At 44.4% G+C, this 22,620-nt stretch overlaps 1 protein-coding gene across 1 annotated transcript in view; it reads right to left on the reverse strand.

Annotated features, from left to right (window-relative positions):
- Positions 1 to 19,035: 19,035 nt before the first annotated feature.
- Positions 19,036 to 22,620, reverse strand: part of LOC115476703 (sialic acid-binding Ig-like lectin 13) — a 141,433-nt gene continuing 137,848 nt past the window's right edge. Inside the window, exon 8 of the mRNA XM_030213234.1 lies at positions 19,036 to 19,668. Coding sequence (XP_030069094.1) covers positions 19,426 to 19,668 — 243 coding nt within the window. The 3' untranslated portion in view covers positions 19,036 to 19,425. The remainder of the gene's footprint in view (positions 19,669 to 22,620) is intronic.

Below are 22,620 nucleotides of genomic sequence, written 5' to 3' on the forward strand. Positions count from 1 at the left end.
AGGTCTCGTCGTAATAATTTAAGACTAATAGGGCTCCCGGAACATATAAAGGACTCAGAGCTGGGTAGTTTTTTAGAAACCTGGCTTCAGAGCACATTAAAAATGAACAATCTGCCGGGGCCACTGCGCATCGAGAGAGCACATCGGCTGGGGCCGAAGCGCCAAGGAGCGGCGAGACCACGGGCGGTGATCATGAAGATCCTCCACTACGGCCATAAACAGGCGATTTTGCAGGCTGTAAGGGCAGGAGGGGAGCTTCGGTATGAAGGCCAGAGGATCCTTTGCTTCCAGGACTATTCAGCACGTGTAGCAGCGGCGCGCAAGGAGTTTGCGCCAGTGTGCACGGTTTTACATGAGAGAAAAATCAGGTTTGCACTGATATACCCTGCCAAATTGAAGGTGCAGCACGAGGGAGGAGATAAAATATTTGAAGAGGTGGCTGCAGCTAAAGAATTCCTCAAGAGTGTTATACAGGAACCGGCAACCTGATGTGGAAAAATGGCGTCATCTAGAAGAAGTCCGGGGACGGACATATGTGTTGAAAGAGATTTTGGACATGGACTAGAAGACTGTTAAGTATGATTAGAGATGACATCTCTATACCTAAACTGTGGGTTCAAGGGAATAATTGGACAGAGGGACATAGGGTAACTACCCGGTCTCGATCATTGGAGACAGGCATAAATACTACAGGATGGGGTCTCCCCATGGAGCAGTTGGTAATTTACATTAGTGGGGGAAAGGACACTATACGTGATGAGTTCCCTGCTGGAACTCAAGGGTTTACAGAATGGAAGGGGGGGGCGGGAATGCAGGGGGGGGAAGGGAGGGGAGGGGGGGAATAGGGGAGGGGGGGGGGGAGCAGGTCTGTTTGAAAAAGGTATGTAAATATGGTGGGAAAAGGAAACTAAGAAGTGTTGTGAGTATACAAAAAAGTGGAGGGAGGTGTAGGCTGGGACACCTTTCTCTTTATTATGGGTTTAATAACACATGTGAGCCAATTAGGCATGGCGATGGTTAAGCTAATATCCTGGAATGTGGGGGGTATTTCCTCCCCAATCAAGAGGAGTAAGATTCTACAGACCCTAAATAGACAAAAAGCGCATATAGCAATGCTACAGGAGACACATTTAACAGCAATGGAACACAAGAAGCTGTGTAAATGGTGGGTGGGGGACTATGTGGAAAGCCCGTCACCAAATAGGAAGGCAGGAGTTATTATCTTATTTCGCAAAGGGCTACATATTACAAAAAAGCGAGTAATTGTGGACCCACTAGGTAGATATGTCTTCTTAGAAGCCCATATAAATAATCACCCTTTCTTACTAATTAATGTCTACGCTCCAAACCAATATGACAAGAAGTTCTATCAGACCCTGGTGAGACATGTGCACTCTTTTGATCAGATGCCTATACTTATGGGAGGAGATTTTAACGCAGTCTATGACCCATTATTGGATAGCACTGGAACCTCTAGAGTAGGGCCAGTGAACTTGACAAAGGGAATCCCACGGCTGTGCTCGATGTTAGATCTAGTAGATGCATGGCGCCTGTACCATCCGGGAGAGAGGGACTATACCCATTTATCCAGGGCACATGATACACTATCCCGAATTGATTATATTCTGGTTTCAGCAAATAGGACCCCCTGGTTGCAACAGGCTGAAATAGGGCCCACACAGGTCTCAGACCATGCTTTTGTGTGGATCACATTTGGGGGTGGGGGAGATAGAACCCAGAAGCCTAGGTGGCGCTTTCCCACAGAACTGTTCTATGACCCACAATTTGCCACCTATATACAATCCCAGTGGAAAGAATACTCAGAGTTTAATGAGAATAGTTATCACTTAGACCCGATACTATTTTGGGAAGCGGCCAAGGCCGTGCTGAGAGGAGCCATAATCTCATATCATTCCTATAAGAAAAGAGCTAGAGAAGCAGAGATAGTCAGGATGGGGAAAGAAGTGGAGCAGGCACGCCAGAGATTTGGAGCTAACCCAACGCTTTTGAATAAAACAAGGCTGTTAGAGGCTCAGGCATCTTTGAACCAGTTAATACACGCCAAAGCTAAAAAATCAAATTTCTATTATCGATATCAGCTATACAAACATGCAAATAAGCAAGGGAAATTGATGACACGACTGATACAGCAAGTGGGTGGCTCCAGATATGTGTCACAAGTTAGAGATGCACAGGGGGGTATTCAGCATTCTCTGGAGGGAGTGAATGAAGTATTCCGGCAGTTCTATGAGGCCTTGTACTCCCCGCCGGAGGACCAGGGGCTTCAAGCAGAGTGTTATTTAGCAGGACAATCACTCCCACAGATCACAGCGATACAACAAAGTAGCCTTAATAGATTAATAACAGAGGACGAGGTGTGCTGGGGTATACGAGCCAGTCCGTTGCATAAGTCCCCAGGAGTGGATGGACTCTCCTCTGAGTTTTATAAGCTCCTCAGATCAGATATTATACCTTGTCTGACAGAGGTTTTCAATAAATGTATAGAGAGGGGGGGCCTACCAGAGTCCCTAAGGAAGGCACAAATCATAGTTTTGTTAAAACCGGGCCGCGACCCACTCTTAGCCAGTTCATATAGACCAATATCTTTGCTTCCCTTTGAAACAAAACTACTGGCAAAGATTTTGGCAAACGGATTGGCACGGATACTACCGGAGATAGTGGAGGAGGCCCAGGTGGGCTTTGTACGAGAAAGATCAGTAGCCCGCAATATGAGACAAATTTTGGGAGCGTTGGAAAGTTTACATGAATCATCAACCCCGGCCTTAATAATTAGTTTTGACGCCGAGAAGGCATTTGATCGGGTTAATTGGGACTTTATGTTCGCCTCCCTGAGGGCATTTGGGATGGAAGGGTTTTTCTTACATGCCATAGAAACGTTGTACCAGGGACCTATGGCAGAGGTATGGGTAAACGGGCAAGCATCGGAAACATTCAGGATTGCCAGGGGTACCCGACAGGGATGTCCCCTCTCGCCCCTTCTGTTTGTGTTGGTGCTTGACCCTCTTATAAGAGAAATCCAGAATATGGAGGAGGTGAGAGGGGTACAGATACAGCAAACTTCCTTTAAGATCTCAGCCTTTGCTGATGACCTCTTAACTATAATACGGGATCCCCAGGTGTCTTTGCCATCCCTACTGGACATTTTTGCTGAATTTGGGGACTACTCTGGTTTTCGTCTCAACTTAGACAAATCTGAGGTCATGACACTTCAAATGAGCGAGGGGCAGTGGGAAAATCTGTGTTGTCCACTTAAGAGAGTGGGGGAGGCGTTCAAATACTTAGGGATACAGCTCACCAAGGACCCCAAGCTGCTATATAGTGCAAATGTAGAATACCTGTTAGAAGACACCAAGAGAACATTGGGAAGATGGGCAGGGCTGCCGATATCGCTGGTGGGACGCATCTCCTTGTTTAATATGGTGCTTTTCCCTAAATGGCTATACTTTTTACAGACAATTCCACTGTATCTCAAGCACCAGGAAGTGAGATCTTTACAAAAACTGCTTACAAAATTTTTGTGGGCTGGGAAACGTCCCCAGATAAGATTTTCACATCTGATGAGGCCTTGGAGAAACGGGGGGATGGGGATGCCGGATATTAAACGCTATAATGTGGCATGTTTACTGCGCCATCTAGGGGACTGGTATCTGCAGAGGGAGGATTACACCCCATTGGAGATAGAAAAGGCAAGGTGCAGCCCCTTGGGCCTGATGTATGTCTTACACGGGGCATTAAAGGACCTACCGGCAGGACTGCGGACTAGTGTTTTGGTGGGGCCTTTAAAGGCCGTATGGAAGGACTTGGCTAGGCTGTGGTCCTTCGATCCTAGATGCAGTAGATTACTACCCCTTATAGGGAATGAAGCGTTCCGTCCGGGGGATGAAAATCCTATAGTGAGTTCCTGGGGAGAAGGGGACAAAGTACTTATACATTACTGGTTGGAGCCCAGCGGTAAGCTTAAAACAATGGCCGAACTAAACCTAGATGTAGCAGATTGGGGGGTATGTTTTGCATATGAACAGCTTAGACACTATATAGCTTCACTCCCCCGTGCAGCACTTGGTGTTGATTTGTCCACTAAGATGGGGGAATTATTTGAGACGACAACAGAGGACCCTATCTCGATATCAGTATTACATAAAAGGTTGTTAATGGCTAGACCACAGGGAGACCTTACACGAGTGGCAGCAAAATGGTCAGCTGACATACAAAAAAGGATCATCCCGGGAGATTTGTTGAAGGGGTGGAGGGGAGTCCTGAAATGGACGCAAAACGCAAACCTTCGAGAATGTCAGGTCAGAGTGATCTACAGGGCTTATACCTCTCAGTCGCGTCTGTGTCAGATGAGATATATAGAATCTGCCAAATGCAGACGCTGTAATGCGCCAGACAATAACTTCTACCATGCTTTTTGGAAGTGCCCAGCTATAACAGCCTTCTGGACAAGAATAGTTAAATATTTAGAAAAAATAGGAGGGAAAAAGGTTACTCAGCAGCCTACGACCATTTTGTTGGGTTGCCATGCGCCAGTAGAGGGGGGTACGAGATACCAGAACATAATGGCCCATAAGGCGTTTTTGGTGGGCATGAAGTGCATACTTGTTAACTGGACGCAAGAAATGAACCCCTCCTTCTGGCAATGGAGGAATCGCTTACATGACTTACTTATGATGGAGCTCCGGGACTCCCTGCTTAACCCTCGGACACAAGGCTACTTTTTCCTTACCTGGGAAGGTTATATTAACACCCTGTCTCATAGGGCGAGGAGCCACATTATTAATAAACTTGGAGCATTGTCTAAAGTTCCACCGGCAACTGCTGGGAATTAAATGGGAATAGAGATCTTTTTCTACCAACCCTTTAGCAACTGACAAGACGGTAGAGCAGACCATGGCTGGGGGGGGGGGGGGGGGGGGGGAGGGAGGGTTTAGGGAGGGGGGCAGGAGAGGAGACTGTTTTATTTGGAGTTCTATTAGTCCTTTCCCAGGGTGAAATGGATGTCCCCCGTAGGGGGGTAGGGGGGCCATCAGAGCACAGGCCCCCTGGCTCGCCTGTGGAGGGGTATAAGCCCGTATAGTAAGGTTTGATCCTAATTTGAGGCTTTGTGGCTGCGCAGTTGACACAGGCAGGTGGTTATAATTTGGGGGGCCCAGCGTTTGAACACACGGTGTCAATTGGCAGTAAGGAAAGTTGGGGGGAAAGGGAGGGGGAGAATTTGTTGTTATTAGAGGTTGATGATAACATGTTAGTTAATAATATAGGAGGGGGGGGGATAAAGTAAAAAGATTAATGGAGATAAGCAATATCGTATAATTTCAATACTTGGTGTGTGTTGATTGTTTGTAGAGACATTTACAAGATGTAACCACCATTTTTGAGCATTATTTCTGTGCTTCATTAATAAAAAATGTTGAAACCTAAAAAGCAGGAAACCGGCCAAAGAGTCGGTTGGGCCGCTGGACGAAAATGGTGTTAAAGGGGCGATCAAGGAGGACAAAGCCGTAGCGGAGAAATTAAATGAATTCTTTGCTTCGGTCTTCACCGAGGAGGATTTGGGGGGGACACCGGTGCCGGAAAGAATATTTGAAGCGGGGGAGTCGGAGAAACTAAACAAATTCTCTGTAACCTTGGAGGATGTAATGGGTCAGTTCAGCAAGCTGAAGAGTAGTAAATCACCGGGACCTGATGGTATTCATCCCAGAGTATTAATAGAACTAAAAAATGAACTTGCGGAGCTACTGTTAGAAATATGCAATCTGTCCCTAAAATCGAGTGTAATACCGGAAGACTGGAGGGTAGCCAATGTTACTCCGATTTTTAAGAAAGGTTCCAGAGGAGATCCGGGAAATTATAGACCGGTGAGTCTGACGTCGGTGCCGGGCAAGATGGTGGAGGCTATTATTAAGAATAAAATTGCAGAGCATATACAAAAACATGGACTGATGAGACAAAGTCAGCACGGATTTAGTGAAGGGAAGTCTTGCCTCACCAATCTAATGCATTTTTTTGAGGGGGTAAGCAAACATGTGGACAATGGGGAGCCGGTTGATATTGTATATCTGGATTTTCAGAAGGCGTTTGACAAAGTGCCGCACGAAAGACTCCTGAAGAAATTGCAGAGTCATGGAATCGGAGGTAGGGTATTATTATGGATTAAGAACTGGTTGAAAGATAGGAAGCAGAGAGTAGGATTGCGTGGCCAGTATTCTCAGTGGAGGAGGGTAGTTAGTGGGGTCCCGCAGGGGTCTGTGCTGGGTCCGTTGCTTTTTAATGTATTTATAAATGACCTAGAGATGGGAATAACTAGTGAGGTAATTAAATTCGCCGATGACACAAAATTATTCAGGGTCGTCAAGTCGCAGGAGGAATGTGAACGATTACAGGAGGACCTTGCGAGACTGGGAGAATGGGCGTGCAAGTGGCAGATGAAGTTCAATCTTGACAAGTGCAAAGTGATGCATGTGGGTAAGAGGAACCCGAATTATAGCTACGTCTTGCAAGGTTCCGCGTTAGGAGTTACGGATCAAGAAAGGGATCTGGGTGTCGTCGTCGATGATACGCTGAAACCTTCTGCTCAGTGTGCTGCTGCGGCTAGGAAAGCGAATAGAATGTTGGGTGTTATTAAGAAGGGTATGGAGTCCAGGTGTGCGGATGTTATAATGCCGTTGTATCGCTCCATGGTGCGACCGCACCTGGAGTATTGTGTTCAGTACTGGTCTCCGTATCTCAAAAAAGATATAGTAGAATTGGAAAAGGTACAGCGAAGGGCGACGAAAATGATAGTGGGGATGGGACGACTTTCCTATGAAGAGAGGCTGAGAAGGCTAGGGCTTTTCAGCTTGGAGAAGAGACGGCTGAGGGGAGATATGATAGAAGTGTATAAAATAATGAGTGGAATGGATCGGGTGGATGTGAAGCGACTGTTCACGCTATCCAAAAATACTAGGACTAGAGGGCATGAGTTGAAGCTACAGTGTGGTAAATTTAAAACGAATCGGAGAAAATTTTTCTTCACCCAACGTGTAATTAGACTCTGGAATTCATTGCCGGAGAACGTGGTACGGGCGGTTAGCTTGACGGAGTTTAAAAAGGGGTTAGATAGATTCCTAAAGGACAAGTCCATAGACCGCTATTAAATGGACTGGAAAAATTCCTCATTTTTAGGTATAACTTGTCTGGAATGTTTTTACGTTTGGGGAGCGTGCCAGGTGCCCTTGACCTGGATTGGCCACTGTCGGTGACAGGATGCTGGGCTAGATGGACCTTTGGTCTTTCCCAGTATGGCACTACTTATGTACTTATGTACTTATATCCAGCAGATAGCCAAGACCTGTCGCTTCTTTCTCTATAACATCAGCAAAATTCGCCCTTTCCTCTCTGAGCACACCACCCGAACTCTCGTCCACTCTCTCATTACCTCTCGCCTTGACTACTGCAACCTACTCCTCACTGGCCTCCCACGTAGCCATCTATCCCCTCTTCAATCTGTTCAGAACTCTGCTGCACGTCTTGTCTTCCGCCTGGACCAATATGCTCATATTACCCCTCTCCTCAAGTCACTTCATTGGCTTCCGATCAGGTACCGCATCCAGTTCAAGCTTCTCCTACTAACCTACAAATGCACTCAATCTGCAGCCCCTCATTACCTCTCTACCCTTATCTCCCCCTACGCTCCTACCCGAAACCTCCGCTCACAGGACAAATCCCTCCTCTCTGCACCCTTCTCCACCACCGCCAATTCCAGGCTCCGCCCTTTCTGCCTCGCCTCTCCCTATGCTTGAAATAAACTTCCTGAGCCCATACGCCAAGCCCCCTCCCTGCCTATCTTCAAATCCTTGCTGAAAGCCCACCTCTTCAATGTCGCCTTCGGCACCTAACCATTATACCTCTATTCAGGAAATCTAGACTGCCCCAATTGGATTGTCTGTACATTTTGTCCATTAGATTGTAAGCTCCTTTGAGCAGGGACTGTCCTTCTTTGTTAAACTGTACAGCGCTGCGTAACCCTAGTAGTGCTTTAGAAATGTTAAGTAGTAGTAGTAAATTCGCCAGATAAGTGGTCCATGATACCTCTGGCCAACCAGCAAAGCTGGCAGTTCTTGCAAAATTGGTCATCTTCCGGTACCATTTTCTTTAATACAGAAACGGGAAGTGTCACTGACAGGCTAGGGGCCTGGACAGCTATCTTTGCCTGGGTCTGTGAGCTCCATTGTAGCTCTGTGAGCTTCTGCAACACTGGCTGCTGCATGTGTTGTTGCTGTTCAAGATGCACCTGTATAAATTGCTGCTGCTGTTGTTGCCACTGTAACTGTTGCTGCTGTTCAAGATGCACCTGCAAAAACTGCCGTTGTTGTTGCAGGCCCTCCACCAAGTCCTGGAGTAACTTCTCCATAAGCGGCTCACACCACACCGTTCACCAAACACCAAAATAAAAGCCTGCCTGTACGGCACTAACTATACCACCACCACCACCACCTAGGGCAGGGCTAACCCCTTTTACCCAATGTCCCAATGTAGTGCTGTTAATAGGGCCAGCACTCCAGAGGTCATGGATTAGGCTTCCTCAGGCAGAATAAGCTCAGGTGGTTGGGAGGCGGGGCTAGTGCTGGGCAGACTTATACGGTCTGTGCCCTGAAAAAGACAGATGCAAATTAAGGTAAGGTATACACAAAAAGTAGCACATATGAGTTATCTTGTTGGGCAGACTGGATGGACCGTGCGGGTCTTTTTCTGCCGTGATCTACTATGTTACCAACCAGCTTATTTTCGAAAGAGGAAGACGCCCATATTTCGACCCAAATCGGGAGATGGGTGTCCGTTTCCCGTGGTCACCAAAATCGGTATAATCGAAACCTGATTTTTGGCGTCCTCAACTGCAGTCCGTCACGGAGACGAACAAAGATCACGGGGGCGTGTCGGAGGCGTGGCGAAGGCGGGACTGGGGCGTGGTTATCGGCCGAGGAGAGATGGGCGTCTTTATCTGAAAGAAGGGCGTTTTTGACGAGAATTTGGTCCGCTTTATTTGGACCCTTTTTTTTCAGGTCCAAGTCCCAAAAAAGTGCCCCAACTGATCAGATGACCACCAGAAGGAATCAGGGAATGACCTCCCCTGACTCCCCCAGTGGTCACTAACCCCCTCCCACCAACAAAAACCCACTTTACAAACTTTATTCCCAGCCTGTATGCCAGCCTAAAATGCCGTACCCACCTCCATGACAGCAGAATGTGTTCTATCCTCTGACAGCCTTTCCCTGGTTCTGATGTGGGTCTCGGGTAAGTGTGACACCTTTTCTGTTGTGGTGGGTGTAGGGTATTGGGCTCCGTGATTCCACTAGCTTGTGTTAAATGCTCACGATGTTGGTGCTTTTCCCTCTGCTTACTGGGTCAGAGTGTGCCCTGTTTTGTTTCCGGTAGTCCATGAGGTAGTGGCCATTTGTGTAAGCCAGTTTTAGATCCCTTTCATGTGTTAGCCACGTTACAGCACTTAGTTCTTACCTTGACTGTTGCTGAAAGAGGGCAATGTACACCATTCTGCCAGCTGGGACCTACTGCTAATCTTAGTACCAGCGAGACTCGTTGCCAGTGGGGCACAACCTCTGATCTGCAGTTAACTGTGAGTAAACGTGCTTATTCGAATAAAGGACGTTTTCAGCGAGATTAGTCTTCAGGTGTCAACTGCTGTGCCAAGGTTATACACCAGCACAAGTCCTGTCCCTGGAGCACTTTTAGTGGGTACTGCAGTGCACTTCAGGCAGGCAGACCCAGGCCCATCCCCCCCCCACACCCGTAACACTTGTGGTGGTAAATGGGAGGCCTCTAAAACCCACTGTACCCACATGTAGTTGCCCCCTTCACCCGTAAGAGCTATGGTAGTGTTATACATTTGTCCCTCCTTGGTAAATGGGAGGCCTCTAAAACCCACTGTACCCACATGTAGTTGCCCCCTTCACCCCTAAGAGCTATGGTAGTGTTGTACATTTGTCCCTCCCACGACCAAATGGCTTGGCTTGGGACGTTTCTGAGCTGGGCGTTTTTAGTTTCCATTATTGCTAAAAAAAAACCCCCATCTCAGAAGGGACCAAATCCATGGCATTTGGTCCGTCCAAACCGTATTTTCGAAATGAAAGATGGACGCCCATCTTTTTCGATAATACGGTCTGTCCTGCCTCTTCACATACCCATTTCTGGATATAGACGCCCATGGAGATGGGCGTTCGCGTTCGATTATGCCCCTCTATATGATCCCATCAATGCCACTACATGTGAGACTCTGATGGGTGGCCCTGTCAATAACACAGTCAGACAAGATTGTAAAAGATTGTAAATATGAAATAAGTGTTCTAGGCTGTTCCTTCACAGGCCTAGAACAAAAGAAAAGTCTCTTATCTTTACCTTTCTGCTGTTGATATGTTACTTTTTATATCAAAGACAATAATGAATGAAGCTAATATGGATGCCATAGACATGAAAAGGCCGATATTCAGACCGTGAGAGTTAGACCAGCTAACTCCCGTGGCCGGTGCTAAAACAAGATATTCAATGCTGGGCTGTTTCCGATAGCTGGCATTGAATATCCAGTTTTGGCCGGTAACCAGCTAAGTCTATATTCAGACTCAGCTGGTTATCTTGAAACCAGCCAAAGATATACCCGGTTTTCATGTGACCAAATATGGCTGCAAAACTGGCTTTTAAAATCAGCAGATAGCTGATACAACCGGCTATCTGCTAGTTGCTAACCAGTGATATTCAGCGGGGGATAGCTGGTTATCCCCCACTGAATATTGGCAGATAGCCGGTTAAGTGCTATTTAACTGGTCAGCAGTCATTCTGGCTGGTTAAATAGCGCTGAATATCAGGGGGAAGAGTATCCCTAACCACACTCTTTCCAAAGGAAATCATGTGATCTGTGACCCCCCCCCCCCCCCCCCCCCCCCCCCCCCCCCCCAATGAGCCTTCTCTGGAGTAGCCCCCACACTCTGGAAGGCACTCCCAGAAAAGCTTCACCTAATCTAATACTATCTCTACTTCATGAGCAGGTGAAGTCTTGGCTTTTCTCTTAAGCCCTTAATGGAAGAGGCAAATAACTAGCTAGTCACACTCAAAAGGACTAGCACTAGCTGCTTATTTTATAGCAGGACTTGCTTATGACATATGCACCTTTTATGATTCATGTGCAATTTTTCCTTAAGCTAGTCACACTTATTTTCTATCTAATGCTTTCAAAATCTGCACCCTGGTTCATAAAATTATCTACAGTGAAGCCCTGGGATACATAACAGACCTCATAGACCTACCAACCAGAAACACAACAGGATCAACACGAACATACCTAAATTTCCACTACCCAAGCTGCAAAGGACTCAAATACAAGTCAACCTATGCATCCAGCTTTTCCTACATAAGCACACAACTATGGAACGCATTACCAAAAGCCATGAAAACAACTTATGATCACCTAAACTTCCGGAAATCATTAAAAACTAACCTGTTCAAAAAGGCATACCCTACCGATCCAACTTAAATGCATGTACCATGCAACACAACGAAACCAAAGATCATAATGGCCATATAATAACTCTTCCTCTCTACGATTCCCTAATGTGTCTGTACGCACAAACCTTATTCTACCACAACATTACTGTATTTGTTCATACCGGAATTGGCGAACACCTTTACAGTACTATGTAAGCCACATTGAGCCTGCAAATAGGTAGGAAAACGTGGGATACAAATGTAATAAATAAAATAAATAAATAATTCCTGTTAGTCTATCATATTTGTCTATATGTTCCACCTTCGCTTACCCCCTATGTTTTCTTTTAAGATGTTTTCATGTGTGTTGTGTTCACATTGTTAGTAGTATAACCATAGCACTCAAAAAGAAAAACATCTCAAAAGTGGCACAAAGTGCCAGATGGTCATTTTTATAGGGGAAAACGACCAAGTAGCAATTTTCAAAATTCAGATTTGAGATGGTTCATCTGAATCACAAGGGTGTGGGTTTTGGGTGGGCCCAGAATGTGGACATTTTCCCAGGATAGTGGAACAAGATAAAAATTTCTAGGGCAAAAATTAGGACATTTTTATCTGGACCTTTTTTAATCATGGCTAAGTCCCAGAAAGGTGCCCTAACTGACCAGCTGACCACTGGAAGAATTAAGACATGACCCTACCTTAATCCCCCCAGTGGTCACTGACCCTCTCCCAAACCCAAAAGATGTGATAGTGACAGTACATAGCAGGCTCTGTGACAGCTTCTTCTCTCTCCTTCTCTGCTCATATTCAACAAATCGCCAAAACCTGTCGCTTCTTTATCTTCAACATTAGCAAAATTTGCCCCTTCCTTTCTGAACACGCCACCAAAACCCTTATTCACACCCTTGTTACTTCTCGCTTGGAGTATTGCAATTTACTTCTCACTGGTCTTCCACTCAATCATCTTTCTCCTCTCCAATCTGTCCAGAATTCTGCAGCTCGACATATTTTCCGCCAGAATCGCTATGCCCACACTAGCCCACTTCTCAAGTCTCTTCTCTGGCTCCCTGTCCACTTCCGTATTCAGTTCAAACTTCTCTTACCGACCTTTAAATGCATCCACTCTATGACCCCTCCTTACCTCTCTCATTTCTCCCTGCATTCCTCCCCTTGAACTCCGCTCTCTGAGCAAGTCTCTCTTGTCGTCCCCCTTCTCCTCCACCGCTAACTCCAGACTTCGTTCCTTTTATCTTGCTGCACCTTATGCCTGCAACCGTCTTCCTGAGCCCATACGTCAAGCTCCATCTCTACCTGTTTTTAAATCTATGCTGAAGGCTCACCTTTTCATTGCTGCCTTTGGCTCCTAGCCGCTACTCATTTGCCCTCCTCCTCCCCTGTTCCTCTTTACCCTGTAATTCCCTTGCCCGTAATGTCTTGTCTGTCTGTTTTACCTAGATTGTAAGCTCTTTGAGCAGGGACTGTCTCTCTATGTCAAATGTTCAGCGCTGCATGCGTCTGGTAGTGCTATATAAATGCTATTAGTAGTAGTAATATTATAGCCATTCCTATTAGAGCAGCAACTTGTCCCAGAAGTAGGCTAGTGGTCAGTGCAGTGGACTGTAGAGAAAGGGACCCAGGTCTATATCCCACTCTAACTAGTACACTTCTGGTAGAAAGTTTGAGCCTTCTAAAACCCACAAAATGCTAACTATCCCTATAGATAGGAAACACCTGCAGACATAAGGGCTTTTACAGTGGTGTACAGTTAGATACAGTAGGTTTTTAGATGGTCCTGTTTACTAGCCCTCCTATCATCCTAGAGTACTGATAGAACTGAAAAATGAGCTTGCGGAGCTACTGCTAGCGATATGCAACTTATCCTTAAAATCGAGCGTGGTACCGGAAGATTGGAGGGTGGCCAATGTAACGCCCATTTTTAAAAAAGGCTCCAGGGGAGATCCGGGAAATTATAGACCGGTGAGTCTGACGTCGGTGCCGGGGAAAATGGTAGAGGCTATTATTAAAAACAAAATTACAGAGCACATCCGAGGACATGGATTACTGAGACCGAGTCAACACGGCTTTTGTGTGGGGAAATCTTGCCTGACCAATTTACTTCAATTCTTTGAAGGAGTAAACAAACATGTGGACAAAGGGGAGCCGGTTGATATTGTGTATCTGGATTTTCAAAAGGCGTTTGACAAGGTACCTCATGAAAGGCTACAGAGGAAATTGGAGGGTCAAGGGATAGGAGGAAATGTCCTATTGTGGATTAAAAACTGGTTGAAGGATAGGAAACAGAGAGTGGGGTTAAATGGGCAGTATTCACAATGGAGAAGGATAGTTAGTGGGGTTCTTCAGGGGTCTGTGCTAGGACCGCTGCTTTTAAATATATTTATAAATGATTTAGAGATGGGAGTAACTAGCGAGGTAATTAAATTTGCTGATGACACAAAGTTATTCAAAGTCGTTAACTCGCGACAGGATTGTGAAAAATTACAAGAGGACCTTACGAGACTGGGAGACTGGGCGGCTAAATGGCAGATGACGTTTAATGTGAGCAAGTGCAAGGTGATGCATGTGGGAAAAAAGAACCCAAATTATAGCTACGTCATGCAAGGTTCCACGTTAGGAGTTACGGACCAAGAAAGGGATCTGGGTGTCGTCGTCGATAACACACTGAAACCTTCTGCTCAGTGTGCTGCTGCAGCTAGGAAAGCGAATAGAATGTTGGGTATTATTAGGAAAGGTATGGAAAACAGGTGTGAGGATGTTATAATGCCGTTGTATCGCTCCATGGTGCGACCGCACCTTGAGTATTGTGTTCAATTCTGGTCGCCGCATCTCAAGAAAGATATAGTAAAATTGGAAAAGGTGCAGCGAAGGGCGACTAAAATGATAGCGGGGATGGGACGACTTCCCTATGAAGAAAGACTAAGGAGGCTAGGGCTATTCAGCTTGGAGAAGAGACGGCTGAGGGGAGACATGATAGAGGTATATAAAATAATGAGTGGAGTGAAACAGGTGGATGTGAAGCGTCTGTTCACACTTTCCAAAAATACTAGGACTAGGGGGCATGCGATTAAACTACAGTGTAGTAAATTTAAAACAAATCGGAGAAAAATTTTCTTCACCTAACGTGTAATTAAACTCTGGAATTCATTGCCGGAAAATGTGGTGAAGGCGGTTAGCTTAGCAGAGTTTAAAAAGGGGTTGGACGGTTTCCTAAAGGACAAGTCCATAAACCGATACTAAACGGACTTGGAAAAATCCAAAATCCCAGGAATAACATGTATAGAATGTTTGTACGTTGGGAAGCTTGCCAGGTGCCCTTGGCCTGGATTGGCCGCTGTCGTGGACAAGATGCTGGGCTCGATGGACCCTTGGTCTTTTCCCAGTATGGCATTACTTATGTACTTATGTCTAGGTGGCATACAAGCTAAAAGTGACACACAGTAGTTTAATATATATGTATTGACAATAGAGGACAGAAGAGGAAAAAAGGGCAGAACAAAAATATCCAAATAGGAAAGAGGGGAGGGGGAAAAAAGGAAGGAAGGAAGGGCATTAAACTCTGCAGTCAATCAGACTCACCCTCCACCCGGTAGCTAAATGGGTGGTGGTGTGTAGGATGGACAATGAGGAGAAGGCATCTAGGAACAGGAAGGTCTTAAGGTCCTTTTTAAAATTTTGAAGGGAAGTGTGGTGACGAAGTGGCTGTGGGAGCCAATTCCGTGTTCTGGGCCCTGTACAGAGAAGATAGTTTTTCTAGTGTGTTCATGTACAATCTCATGAAAAGACGGAATTATCAGCAGATTTTGAGTAGATGACCAAAGAAGTCTCTGGTTAGCATATGGAATCAATAGCCAGGAAAGATAGGATGGTTCTCCTGTGAAGTCCACTTCACTGGCCATTAGGCTGCCCTTCTGCTCTGCTTGGATGTCTGTGTGGCCACTTTACTAGAATAGTATCACATATCTATCCCCATGACTTCTTTTTGTTCATTTTTCTCTAGGACTATTTTTTTTTGTTGTTGAAAATGGTGCCTAAGGAAATATGTACTGTGCACAAAAACGTCTGTTAATTAGTGATTTTCAAAACAAAACAAAAAAAGATGTTTTTCTGTTTCAAAAATTGTTATGTTCAGGATGACAATTTTAGATGTTTTCACCAAAACATCTACAATTGGACTTGGACATCATATTGAAAATACATTTTGAGGAGTTGATATTCAGCCAGCAGCACTCAGTGTTTTGCTGACCGCCACCAGTGTTATTCCTGAAAATTCAGTGCCAGGTCATATCTGCCATTGAATTTCTGAGTTTGTGGAGTTGGCTACACCATAGCCGGTTAAGTGTGATATGCAGCACTTGACCAGCTATGGGGCACTGCATAAAGACAGAAATGTCTTTTATGTGGTCCTATTTATGTAGTGACTTTGGTCACTGAAGTGCTGAATATCGGTGCTAAGCGGTCATTTTCAGCGGCACTAACTGGTTAAGTGCTGCTGAAAATGACCAGTGAGCCCCAAACAAGTGATTTAACTAGCCAGGAGCCATTTCTGGCCAGTTAAATTGGACTTAAACCATACATCTAGGCAGGCAATGTCACGATATACATCCCGTTCAAACAAGATTTAACTGAAATCACAAACGAAATCACACACAGCCTCCATATAATGAACTCATGGGCGGACGCATTCCAACTAAAACTAAACGCAGAAAAAACACAATGTCTCATCCTGTCCTCACAATACAATACAAACAAACCCAATATCATAAATACTCCAGACTACACCCTACTGGTCTCAGACAGCTTGAAAATTCTGGGAGTCACAATTGACCGAAATCTCACTCTCGAAGATCATGTGAAAAACACAGCAAAGAAAATATAGTAACATAGTAGATGACGGCAGAAAAAGACCTGCATGGTCCATCCAGTCTGCCCAAGATAAACTCATGTGTATACCTTACCTTGATTTGTACCTGTCTTTCTCAGGGCACAGACCATATAAGTCTGCCCAGCAGTTTTTCCCGCCTCCCAACCACCTGACCCGCCTCCCATCATCGGCTCTGGCACAGACCATATAAGTCTGCCCTCCCCTATTTTCGCCTCCGAACCACCAACCCCTCTTCCCCCTCCGCCACCCAATTTTAGCTAAGCTTCTGAGGATACTCAATGTGGAAACTTAAAAGGATCAGACCTTTCTTCCCAAGGGAAGTATTCCGCAGCCTAGTACAATCAATGGTGCTAAGCCATCTAGACTACTGCAATGCCATTTATGCCGGATGCAAAGAACAAATCATTAAGAAGCTTCAAACCGCTCAAAACACAGCAGCCAGACTCATATTTGGGAAAGCGAAATACGAAAGCGCCAAACCCCTAAGAGAAAAACTACACTGGCTCCCACTAAAAGAACGAATTGCGTTCAAAGTTTGCACCCTGGTCCACAAAATCGTTCAAGGGGAAGCCTCGACATACATGTCTGACCTTATAGACTTGCCTACTAGGAACGCAAAAAGATCAGCACACACATTCCTCAATCTCCACTACCCTAACTGCAAAGGGCTAAAATATAAATCCACATATTCGACCAGTTTCTTATACGTTTGTACCTAGCTATGGAACGCACTACCGAAGGCCATAAAAACAACGCAAGACCTAACTATCTTCCGAAGGCTATTGAAAACAGATCTGTTCAAGAAGGCATACCATAAACAGCCATCTTAAATACTAAATAATAAGACTATACATGACCTAGACACAACCAAAATCATATCACTTGACTGTTTAACCTCTTTACTACTAGTGAACAAGCACTCTCACCTCAACCCTTATGTCGAACATGGCCTCTCCATAATCAACGACCTAATGAATGTTCTAATCCAATTGTCCTCAGGAACCTTCATGCAATACCATAATGTATTCTTCTTTACCATGTATGCTGGGAGAATTTTTTCAAAAATGTAGTAAATAAATCCTAATCAATAAATTCTTCTTTGCCATGTATGCTGGGAGAATTTTTTCAAAAAGGTAGTAAATAAATCCTAATCAATAAAACATAAATAAAAAAAACTATAAATGCAGTCTTAATTGGAAATGCAATTTATGATCATACACCAAATATATGTAAGACAAGAGATGTGTGGTATTTTGTCATTTACTCATGTAACTGCCATGTAAATATCAGTGTCTTCTTTACACCTATAAGCAGTCATTTTATAACTTTATCCTTTATGCATATGAAAGAGCATTTATAAAATTAACCCAGGGGTATGTTCTTACAATGTTTATTATTACTTAATATACTGCCTTTAATGCCAAGCAGATTAAAGTGGTGTGCAATTCTATCAAGAAACAACAGAAAAGAACTCTGTCAAATTGACAGGACATAAAGGAGAAGGACAACAACACACTACATCATAGGAGCCAACTTTTCGAAATGATTGGGGGTGCTGAATTTTTTTTTTCAGGTGGTGCATTCCCCCCTCCCTCTCCACCATCCCCCTCCCTCCTCTCCCTCTCTCCGAGTTCCAGGCCCTCTCTCCCTCCGAGTTCCAGGCCCTTCCTCCCTCCGAGTTCCAGGCCCTGCCCAACCACTTCTCCCACAACAGTCCTCCGCCGGTCCACCCTCGCCTTCCTGCGTGCCGCCCAGAATGTTAAAAGTCATCTTACCTTGGGGTCCCGGCAGCAGCAGTGAAAGGTGAGCAGGCTCGGCACTTCAGCCTTCCCTTCTCTTGTCTCAGCTCTGGTCCCGCGCTTGCGGAAACAGGAAATGAGGACAGGACCAGAGCTGAGACGAGAGAAGGGAAGGCTGAAGTGCCGAGCCTGCTTGCCTTTCACTGCTGCCGCCGGGATCCTGAGGTAAGATGACTTTTAAAATTCTGGGCGGCACACAGGAAGGCGAGGGCGGACTGGCGGAGCACTGTTGAGGGAGAAGAGGGCGGGCACCAGGCAGGTCGGGCTGGCGAACGGAACTTCCGATTCCGACTTCCGGTGGGTGAAATATTGGGGGTGCTGGAGCACCCACAGCACCCACAGAGTCGGCGCCTATGCACTACATGGACACAAATCAAAACAGATGATCGTGTAACAGCAGCAAAACAAATACAGTGACAAAACAGTATACAGTTTTATGTGTCATGCATGCATGTTATAGGGCAGAATTTGATGACAAAGAACATTACCACCACACATACACAGCGTCCTTGAAAAATGAAATTCTTTATAAAAAAAACCCGGCATGGCCATATTTTGCCCTCAGGCTGCCTCAGGGTACAAAGATACAGCAAATCCCAGGGTCATGACTCATGCAGTAATGCTGTGTGACAGATACTGTGAAAGTGGTTTGATACTTCAGTTTTATTCTGTTATTTAAATAGCCTTGTGTTTGACACTCAGGCTTGCTGTATCTTTGTACCCCTGAGACAGCATGAGGGTGGATATCTATATCTTAAGTATAAAATCCCATGGCAGCCAGAATTAAAAACAAAACACTGCTGACCATCGTAGACTGAACATTGACCCAAGGACCTTTATGATTCAATTTTGTTTATTCACAGACTTATACTCAGTTGAAATCAGTGTCTAAAAACAAACACAATCCCCCCTTCCACTCACAGATGAAACATACACAGAGAAAATTATTGTGCACAAATGCATTACTTTCCACCTCCATTTAATCTATGCTCTTGATAATACCCGCATGCTAAAATGTAAACAACAACCTTTTCTGCTGCACCACTAGCACCAAGCAGAGGTTAGAGATTTTTTTAGTGGCTTTACTTGAGGAAAAATGGAGAGAAAAGTAGAAACAACCACCAGTAGGGATTTCTATCAACTATCAATAACCTGAGTTCTGGCCCAATAGTAGGTTGTTTCCTATGACAGTAGTTAACTGACATTATGGTGTCAGTGACAGTACTGAAGCTAGAATTTCCGTCTCTCTGCTGTCACCATTTTGCCCTGAATATGTTGAAGCTCTGAATATTCTGTGTCGTCTTGAGATGGCAGAGGTGGCTTTCTTCTGGGGTTAATTCTGAGGAAATCAATGGTGGCGTAGTGGAGGGACTCATCTCCATTCTCATTCACTTCTACTGGGGCGCGTGTGAAGAAGGTCACAGAGGTGGGTGTTGTGGCTGCTGTCCTCTTTTCTGCTGTCACCCTGGGGCTCTTGAAAAGAAGCCAGATGCAGATAATATGAATGAGGGTATATCAGGCCTGTGGAAGCTCAAGATTGAATGATGTACATCATTAGCCTTGGGACATTGTATGAACAGCTCTGGGATTTTCAGTTCCATTCTCAAAGGATTCTGGAACTCATTAGGGACTTACATTAAGAGGCTGGAGAACTGGGGAGGACTTGACATGGAGCAGTGCATTTGGCACTCATAGGTTGTAGTACTGGATATGGGTCAACATGGGGACAGTGAGTATGGGATCTGTGAGGTTGTAATAAAAGTGGAGAGAGAGAATTCCTCTGAGTATAAGACTCCTTTGACCATCTGTTTAGTTGGAGATTTGTCTGTCTTGTGAGCCATATTAACACCTTTCCTCGCTGCTTTTTAGCAGGACATATTTTATCATTACCCATACCATGTAGTAGTAATATACCCACATATAGGAGAAAAGTAAGCAATCTGATCAATGCTCCTCTAAGTTACATAGGATTGATGTAATTCATTTACATAACACTGTGATAACTGAGGCCTTATAGGATAAGTGGGATTCTGGTGCAGAATGAAATGTTGACTGTGGATGGGAGATAGGTATAAGGAGGCTGAAAATGAGCCCAAATAACCTATTTTGTTAATTTCTGGGTGAAAGTGGCCATAGTGAGCAGGAGGAGAGCTGTAAAGAGAACTGAACGTTTAGTGCACCTTAGTTAAAGGACCCCCTTAATGTAGTTCATTTTCCCGTTCTTATATTGTTGGCTGTCATTTTTTCTGGAACCTCAACACTTCTGCTGCTGCTTAAATGTTTTAAATCCCCCTAGACTCCCTTTAGATTCCCAACTATCTCCATATATATAATCTTCTTAGAGTAGGAGCAACCCCCTTTGATTTCTGCCACACTTCTTATCTTTGTCACGATGGCATGAGCCAACCCAAGGCCAGTGCCATACAGCAGAATGGTACCAGTCTTGGTTTAGCCAGTGCCATCTTTTTTAATAGGCGATTGTTCTTACTATAATAAGACTATAAATAGTAAGAGAGAAGCCTAGAGGGGTGGGGAAGCAGAGTAAGGAAGGGCTTAAGGAAGGTTTAGATGTTTTGTTTTGGGTTTTTAAAAAACATTTTTATGGCAGCAGCAGTACTTTAGAAAAATGGGGCAGATCTTTTTTTCTTCTCTAAATAGTTTTTCATTTTTTGCTTTCCTTTCTTTCCCTATTGAAAATTTAATTATAAAAAATAAACAAAATATATAAGACAAACCAAATGAAATAACGTGCCCAATCTTAAATTAGCTGCCCTTAGTCCTTGGACAGGTCCAGTCACTCTCAGAGAGTTATATTTTTTTCTGAAATTCAGTGGTTAGATGGCTTGTCAAAAATTATTCAAAAATTGCAAAGCTTTTGCTGGGGCAGATACATGATTATCCAATTATGCAAAGCAAAAGTATAGAATGGCTGATAAGTGAAATTCTTAGAAAGTAGAGTCATTTGATGAAAAATAGACTCAAGAAATAAAATTGCTTTAAAAATAATGCTACAGTATCTGAATAGTGTATCTGTGCTGGATTTTGCTGACCAAGAAAAACTCTACAGACTGCTTATGGAAGCATAATTCTATATCAACCATACCCAGAAGGACCAAGACCTGTGGTCTGTGTGTGCCACAGTTTAAGTCACACTGAAAAAAACTGGAGATTACATAAGAATAACTATACTGCATCAGACCACAGGTCCATCAAGCCCAGTATTCTAGTAGGAGTGTGCAGCTAGAAAATGTTCTTTTTGTGTTTTTCATGTCATTTATACAGATGTTCATTTTCCATGAATTTTTTCATTATGGATGCCATGTTGTCAACAGTACGTATTATTTTGGAAAGTGTTCACTCTTTCAAAAGAGTACACATTTTTCACAGTGTTCACACTCTTCCTAAAGAATGTGCACAATTTTCAAAGAGCACAATCTTTCTCAATAGTGCACACATGTTTAGGAAGGGTGCAAACTCTTTGTAAAAAGTGCACACTTCTGAAATAGTTCACGTTCTTTAGGAAGAGTGTGCATTATTGATAATAGTTCACGTTCTTTAGGAAGAGTGTGCATTATTGATGGCAAATGGAATATAAAAATTCTATTTGCTTTCTTAGCCACCGCAGCACACTGAGCAGAGCATTTCAACGTATCATCAACAACAATGCCGAGATACCTTTCTTAGTTGGTGACTCCTAACGTGGAGCCTTGCATTACATAGCTATAATTCGGGTTCCTCTTTCCCACATGCAACACTTTGCACTTGCTGACATCTGCCATTTAGATGCCCAATCTCCCAGTCTCGTAAGGTCCTCTTCTAATTTTTCACAATCTTCTCGCGATTTGACAACTTTGAATAACTTTGTGTCGTCAGCAAATTTAATTACCTCACTAGTTACTCCCATCTCTAGATCATTTATAAATATGTTAAAAAGCAGCGGTCCCAGCAGGGGAACCCAACTATCTACCCTTCTCCATTGAGAATACTGACCATTTAACCCTACTCTGTTTTCTATCTTTTAACCAGTTTTTAATCCACAAAAGGACACTACCTCCTACCCCTTGACTCTCCAATTTCCTCTAGAGTCTTTCATAAGGTATTTTGTCAAACGCCTTTTGAAAATCCAGATACACAATATCAACTGGCTCACCTTTATCCACATGTTTGTTCACCCTTCAAAGAAATGTAATAGATTACATAAGTAATGCCACACCGGGAAAAGACCAAGGGTTCATCGAGCCCAGCATCCTGTCCAAGACAGCGGCCAATCCAGGCCAAGGGCACCTGGCAAGCTTCCCAAACGTACAAACATTCTATACATGTTATTCCTGGAATTGTGGATTTTTCCCAAGTCCATTTAGTAGCGGTTTATGGACTTGTCCTTTAGGAAACCGTCTAACCCCTTTTTAAACTCTGCCAAGCTAA

Source organism: Microcaecilia unicolor, chromosome 8, assembly GCF_901765095.1.
Source record: "Microcaecilia unicolor chromosome 8, aMicUni1.1, whole genome shotgun sequence".
NCBI classification, from domain to species: Eukaryota; Metazoa; Chordata; class Amphibia; order Gymnophiona; family Siphonopidae; genus Microcaecilia; species Microcaecilia unicolor.